At 42.3% G+C, this 7,670-nt stretch overlaps 1 protein-coding gene across 2 annotated transcripts in view; it reads right to left on the bottom strand.

Moving 5' to 3' along the window:
* The window catches only part of Ano2 (anoctamin 2), a 355,142-nt gene that overhangs the window by 233,721 nt on the left and 113,751 nt on the right, over positions 1–7,670 (bottom strand). For both annotated transcript variants that reach the window (XM_048787661.1, XM_048787662.1), the window contains 3 exons: positions 6,668–6,819; positions 4,391–4,445; positions 1,652–1,703 (listed from right to left, as the gene is read on the bottom strand). In XM_048787661.1, coding sequence (XP_048643618.1) covers positions 1,652–1,703; positions 4,391–4,445; positions 6,668–6,819 — 259 coding nt within the window. The remainder of the gene's footprint in view (positions 1–1,651; positions 1,704–4,390; positions 4,446–6,667; positions 6,820–7,670) is intronic.

The following is a 7,670-nucleotide window of genomic DNA, read 5'->3' as shown; positions in this document are numbered from 1 at the left end:
AGAGAGAGAGAGAGAGAGAAGAGAAGAGAAGAGAAGAGAAGAGAAGAGAAGAGAAGAGAAGAGAAGAGAAGAGAGAAGAGAGAAGAGAGAATATAGGAGCAAAGGGGAAGGAAAGGAGGGGAGGTACAGGGAGGCACTTGGAGAAGATAATATCTAAAATGTGGAAGAGGACAAAGTCCATGAGGTAAACACAACAGCAGTTCAGCAGACCAGCAGGAAGGTGCCAACTATCAGCAGTGTGTCATCCATCAGAGGAGGTTCAGTAAAGAAGCTTCAGAAGGATATAGAAAGTTAAGAAGAAGATGATGACTGAGAAAAAGGCCATGAAATAGGTAAAGAAGTCACTAATAACATCTGAAGGAGAAATTTGGGTCAAACTGGGAAGGATAGGAGAGGGTAAAAGTCACATTAATGGAATTGAGATGTGGGCTGGTCAATAAGCGAAGGAGAATACAAGAAAACTGAGAGCAGCTACAAAAAAATTATAAAATACATCTCAGATTTCTTGACTCGTCTTGTTGACTGTGGGACAAAATGGCCTCTTGAGTGAGAGCTTCCATCTACCTGTGGAATTGGGCTGGGATAATGGTCTCTGTGCTCACTCATTTTTGCCTCATCAGCACCATGCTCCACACAAATAACAAGGCATGAAAGATTTGAGTTTAAAATGTGAGTGTTTTTTGGAAATCTGCAGCAAGATGAATACATCAAAGCAAACATGAGCAGACATAACTGCCCTTTAAGCACTTTTCTAAAATTCCTGTCAATAATACAAAACCTGTTTTAATACCTTCCCCAGAACTGTTTCCTTGATCTCAAGGCAATTCTTGAGCCCCAAAATGTAAGTTGTTATTGTTGTCATCATCATTATTTCTTAGCTTGATGGCCTTCTCCACTCAATAGACATGACTCTAAATAACACTGGACTCTTTTCAATCAAAGATGCTGCAAAAGCCAAAAACTGGTCACCACAGGGCATATTCTAAAGTTGGTTCTCCCTATGGGCTCAAAAGCTGTTTTGAGATGGGCACCTTAGGAACTGTAAGGTCATGGTCACAACTCAGGATTTCCCCTTGGCCACCAGGTATATCCACAATCCATCAGCATCAGGGCAGACTACCTTATACTGCAAGCTCCCAAATGCTGAGATTCCTGCTTCCAAGGTATTTTCTAAAGACCCTCAAATTTGAAAAACAAACCACAAGGTAAACAGCCAGATGCAGTGGGAGAAAGCTGAACCTAGAAGAGGCACATTCAGACCCCACCATCCTTCACTGTATGATTAGTTCCTTTTATATAGCGAGCAGGTTGGACTAAAGGCCTTCTAAAATGCTTTCTTCTTAAAATTAAATAAAAATTGGCCATGTTTTAGGTGATTGTTAAAAGCTACTGGAGATGGGGCAGGCGAGGGGCAGTGGAATTATCAGGAGAAAATAAAAGTGCAAGCAGTACAGAGAGAGAGAACCTTCCACAGCCTGAAGAGCAGCCTCGGCTCCACCAAGAAACGGGGCACCCCCTGCTCCTCGGGACCCAGGCGATGCTTCTCCAACTAAGCGAAGGCAGCTCCTCCATGTGGGGGGTGCGTGTCTGCTGTTCCCTGCTCACCACCAAGGGAGCTGTTGAAAGGGCAGGGGGAGGGAGGGCTCCTTACCCATCGTGTTGTTGGCTCGAGAACAGGCGGTGCGCTTCAGAATCTCGTGCACCTAAAAGGGGACGACAGCAGAGCTGTGAACGCCTTGACCACCGTGCGTCATGGCCGCCTGTGTGGTGCGCGGGCGGGCGTGGACAGCGGTGTGGGGACCCTGTGGGGGGAGAAGGAAGCCCAGCATGTGCCGAGCTCATGGACCGCTTGTCAAACCCATTCAAACTTGAATACTTTGAGAAAACAAAGAATTTAAACACACACACACACACACACACACACACACACCTTTGACCTCACAAAAATAAATAAATAAATAAATAAATAAATAAATAAATAAATAAATAAATAAAAGACTATAAACTGACTGCAGTTACAGGAGGTAAGTAAAACACTGAGGCAAGCCCGGAGCAAAGAGCGCTCTGGAGGACTGGGAGGAAGCTCCTCACCCTCAACCCTACCTTAGTCCCTAAGGGAACAGGATTTGACTCCCACGTGGGTACCTTCCTCCCTGCAGGTCCTAGGGAGGTATGCCTCCTACACTAGCCTAGAGCACATGCAGACTGGGAGCACTCAGGAGGCACAGTCAGGTACAGAGGGGCCCAGAGCCAACCCTCAAGGGCTCTGCCTTGCTTTGTCCCCTGATGGAGCCTTCTGGGGAGTCACCCCAAGAGCCCACAAGAAAGTGCTTGGTAAAATGGAAAAGGGCTGCCAGTATATTGGCCAGCGGTATTCTTATTTCTTTAAGTCACTACTGAGTCTTCATTCGGCCTCCCTAATGGAAACATAACCTACACTTCTTTCAGGACTTTCTGCCTTAGAGCATCTCTCACATGGAGGAAAGGGGTGTCCCCTGCAGAAGAATTTTAGATATAGGTGAGTCAGTGTACAAGTAGTGGCCTCTGCCGGGCACAATGGTGCATACCTGTAATCCCAGTGGCTTGGGAGGCTGAGGAAAGAAGATCATGAGTTCAAAGCTAGCCTTAGCAACTTAGTGAGGCCCTAAGCAACTTAGCAAGACCCTGTCTCAAAATAAAAAATAAAAAGAGCTGGGGATGTGACTCAGTGGTTAAGCACCCCTGGGTTCAATCACAAAAAAAAAAACAACAATAAACAAACAAAAAACCTACTGACTTCCCCATAGGCCCCAAGCCTAAGGTAGGCTATAAAGAGGCAATGACATCTACTTTGGGACAAACAGCTGAACTGGTCAGTCACCAACAAAACGGGACAGGAAGACCTTTACAGATGCAAGGGAGGTCCTTGAACAAAAGTACAGGACAGAGCAGTCTCCAGGATGAAATTCAAGGTTCTTTCTGACCCTTCTCTCAGTGAACTGAGGAAAGGGCAGAAGGGGAAGAAAGAAGCTTCCAGAAGGAGGGAGGAATGAGAGAAGATATGTTACCCCATCATTATTCACATTCCCATATTCTAGCCACAGACCTAAAGGGAGTGGTAAATGAATAACTTCCAAGAGAATGGGGCACAAGAGTGTTTAATTCTGCTTCTAATACAGTACAGTAATTCAACAGCAATAATAATTAGGAACAGAATTTATATGGCATTGTATTATTTTACAGGCACTTTGCAATTATCGGGTAATCTCCACAACACCCTATAACTCTCCCACAGTCATGGGACCCAAGCCACAGTAAGATTTAATTGGCTTGTAAGAGCATCAAAGAAAATGGGAAGTTCACACTTTTTTCCTTAAAAAGAAAAAAGGAATCATATGTCCATTTTTAACCCTTCCTGCAACACCAGGCTGGGGAACCTGAGATGTTTTTCTTGCACATCCTGAAGGCAAGAGTCAAGGCTATGTTTTCCTCTGTACATTTCTCTAGTCACCTGTCCCTTCTTCCTTATCCTTTCTTATCACTCAGTTGGCAAGGAGGTCCTTCTAGGTCTTTATCACTTATTTCTTCTCCAATGGAAACTTAAGCTCTTTCCTAGGATCATTGGAATCACACTTCCATTTCCAGTGTTGTCCCAAGAAACTTCTAGAATGTCCTTGGGCCCTCCCTCTTTCTTTCCTCTACCCATAGGCTTAATGACCTCTAAGTGGTACAGAATTAACTAATGGGTAAATGGAGGTTCTATAGGGCTCACATAGGGCCACAGGGACATATGCTATATGCAGATTTTTATGAGAATCAAGCATCCTATACAATTCAAAACCTTCATGTAAAAGACAAAAAGACTATAGAAGAAGGGCTACAGTCACAAATGTGTGTCTGTTGAATGGGCTGATGACTTTATTCTTGGATAAGTTGGTTAACTAGTATTTCCTGTGATATAAATTCACACCATCATGGGGAATGGAAGGAAGGAAAATGCCTAAAGAACATAGTGGCCCTGCAATCAGGATTGCTTCTAGTCCTTGTTCTAACACTAATAATCGCTAGGATTTTTTTCAATACATGGTTTCTCAGAGCCTCAGTTCTCTCAACTATGCAAGGGGGTCACCTAATTGTTTAAAGTTCCCATCAGCTTTGGCTCTCTCTGTTTTGTGATTCTAAGAAGGGCTTTAGCAGAAATGCTCCTCTCAACCTATAGTGATAGAATTTTTTGTTGGTTTTGGCTTGTTGGTTGGTTTTTTATATTGGGATAGGGAAGCTCTTAGATACTGCAGTTAGTTGCTAGGCAACTCCAAGGAAATGATGAGGAGAGGTAGCAGAGAATACCCTCCAACCACACACTCAGTCTTTCCCAAACCCCCTTTCTAACCCAGCACATCCATTTACTTACAATGCGGCTACGAGTAGCATTGTCAAAGAAGGTGTCCTTTTCCTGAATGTTGTACCTGGAGACACCAAGAAAGCAGGTGGAAAACTCATTTCATTACACTCACACTGATACCACTGCTACCCCCAGCCCAAAGCAAACCTTTTAGAAAGCAACACATCAAGATGTGTAAAACTCACACTCTCACACGGTGCCTCTGCTCTTTTTGACACAATAATTCTGAAAATTCACAGTAGGAATGTATCGTAAAGAATAAATTGAAAAGACGAAAAAAACCAAAATATTCTTTACAAAGTTATTTATCATAAAGAGTATGGAGTTAAAAAGCAATTCCAAAATCAATACAATAGATTATCATTCCACCACTGAAAATTATAACTATAAAAATGTTGTAAATAGGAAAAGATTATATGATTATTGAAAAATATTATTTAAAGATAAGTTTTCTAAATAAAAGTATGCATGAAGTATACCTGTGCCTGGATAAAGATAGTAAAAATACAAAAAACAAAACTCTTCATTTTTCAAAAATTCATTTCATTATATTTCACAAAATTATAATTCACCAACACAATTTTTAAAATAAATAAAAACTTCATTTTCTGAGTAAGAACAGACATATATAAAAGCAAAAACTCATAAAAATTATTGCAACATAAAAAAATGTAAATGGTTGGAAAGCAAATATGCTTCCCTTAAATTAAACCCATCATTTTTTTCAAATTAAATGAATTTGGTTGCTTGAGAGTGTGAAAGATAAGCATATGTATATTTCATCAATCATGTTGATTTCATCTTTGGCACTTTTATGACTATACACATCAAGTTTTAAGATATTCTTAGACCCTTTGTAGAAAAAAAAATGAATCATATAATCATTTTATAAAAAATTAATTCATTTTATGTTCGCACCATCATCTCATCAATTAGATACCAAACTCTTAATTATGCAAGGTTCATGTCTATTCTAAGTTTCATGAATTGCACTCAAAAAAGGCATCCATAGAGTGTTCCCTGTGCTCAGGGCACTGTGCAGGAGGACACATATTTGAATAAAGTGCTCCCAGCTCCCCAGAGCCACAGCCACCACCTGGAGATGTTTGTCTCCAAGTCAAGGATGCAGAGTAGAGTGTGACGCTATATAGATCATGGCTGTGAAAGCTCAGAGGATGGAGAGCAGACTCTTGGATTTCCAGTGGGAAGAACAGAATTTTCTCTAAAGGAAGGTGTTGATGACTGGCCTTGTGAGATAGCAAAAAATGAAATGAATGGAGGGGTGCGGGAGGTGGCTGCTCAGAGGCCAGCATCAGCATAAATGAAGGCCCATGGCAGAGGAAGCCTGGAAGAATCCAGGGTACAAAAAGAGCAGGAGGCAAGGAGCCACCAATGCCAGGTCTGGCACAGCCACTTACAGCCTCATGACCCTGAACTGCCTCGGGAACTCATTTCTGCTCTATACCAGAAGGATAGGTACATCTGACAGGTCACCTCACAGGGGAATAGGAGGACTCACTGAGGGAATATCTGCAAAAGCCACAGCAGATACTTATGTACAGTTATTATCTAATGGGGCAAAGATAGGTGTGAAACACAGAAACTGCTCCATGACTCCCACCTCCTAAAAAAGACACAAATCCTCCTGTCCTCTTTGCTTTTCCAGATCCCTTCCTTGCCTTCTCTCACTCAATTCCTTATCACTCCTGACAGCCACACGTTCCCCCCTTAGTTCCTAAAGCAGAATTAATGTTTGACTGCTGCATCTCTTACTTCCTGACCATGGGTCCCCCTTCCAGATGTTTCCCAAACGGATATTCCTATAAAGAGATTCTATTTTCTCTGGTGGGAATTGGGGACAGCATCTCCTGAGTCAATGAGTACATGAGCAAGCAATGGGAATATACAACGAAGCTTTGTCCATCCTGTGTCTGGTTTATCACATGATGCCAAAAGCCCCATTTAGAATGGGAACTGGGCAGATGGCCTCCCCACAGAAGGTACACAGGTGTCTGATCACTTTCTCATGAGAGTTCTACAGTTCATAACTGGCTGATCCCTGGTTCCCCTTTCATCATGCACAGTGGCCAAATGGCAAATGTTCCCACTGGAGAGATGCCCAGGGACAATCTCACATGGGGAAAGGGAGTCACAGGCACAGGGACCATTTCACTGTGAAACCATTCTTCCTCTCTTCTCTCCCAGAGCTTAGGCACAGAAAAGTACTCAATAATTCCTCCTCCCCATCCCCTCTTGCATGCCTGCACCTGTGGCTCCCATACTCACAGGTACATTTTCTCTCTGGAGAATGGGTAGGAGAGGTTTTTCATCCTGTTGTGACTGTGCTCTGGAACTCTGGGCTGCAGGGGTGAGCTCAGCTTCTGCAGAATCGCATTGAACTTCTTTGCAATGCTGCCTCCTGCTTTGATCTCATACATCTATGAAAAACAAAGCCACAGGTCTTAAAAGGGGGCCACATGCAACACTCAGAGAAGAATGACTTTGTGACCAAAGCTGCTTGGGACACAAAGCTGGGGGTGCAGAGGTTGTGGTGTGTGCACTCCAGATCTGGAGAAATGAGGCAATTGGGAGAAATAAGTACAGTGCTTTTCTTCCCCCATTGCTTTCACAAGGACCCTGTCTTGATTATGTGTACTGATGGAGGTGACCAGTGTAGAGAAACAAACAGAGACCCAACTATCTGTATGACTTTGTCACGTATCCTAAAAGAAAATGCATGCCCACTTAGTTATGGTCACCCTATCCTCACTGGACAAATGCATATAGAAATAAATAGATAACATTAGGTGCTTAACCAGAAGTAGCTTCAAGCTCACAAGAACTCAGCTATATAGGTAATATTATAACCACATTATGATGAGGAAATTAAGACTCCAACAGGTGAGACAAGACAATCAAGGCTGCACAGATACTAATGGGTGACAGAGCTTGGGTTTCACTCAAGTCAACCTAATCCCAAGTCCGTATTGTACAGCTATGCCATGCTTCTGTGACCATCTGGTACCACATTCTTTGTGTTTCTCTCAAGGCATATCTATGTTTAAATGAGTTTGCCTTCAGAATATTAACATTCAATGAGAATCTGTCTGGAGCGGTGCAGCACCAAGATAATCATTAATAATCATAGTTTTTTATAAGCACAGAATGCTACTTTGCTACATTATAAGTTTTGGTCTTTCTAATTTGTAAATGTAGTAATTGAGGCAGAGTTTTCACTTCTAACGGCAAAACTAATAAATTAATGATGGTCACTTTTTTTTTTTTTTTT

This window comes from Marmota marmota, unplaced genomic scaffold (genome assembly GCF_001458135.2).
Source record: "Marmota marmota marmota unplaced genomic scaffold, marMar, whole genome shotgun sequence".
NCBI lineage: Eukaryota > Metazoa > Chordata > Mammalia > Rodentia > Sciuridae > Marmota > Marmota marmota.
Note: the sequence above shows the minus strand (reverse complement) of the source record. Positions and strands in the feature narration are given on the sequence as shown.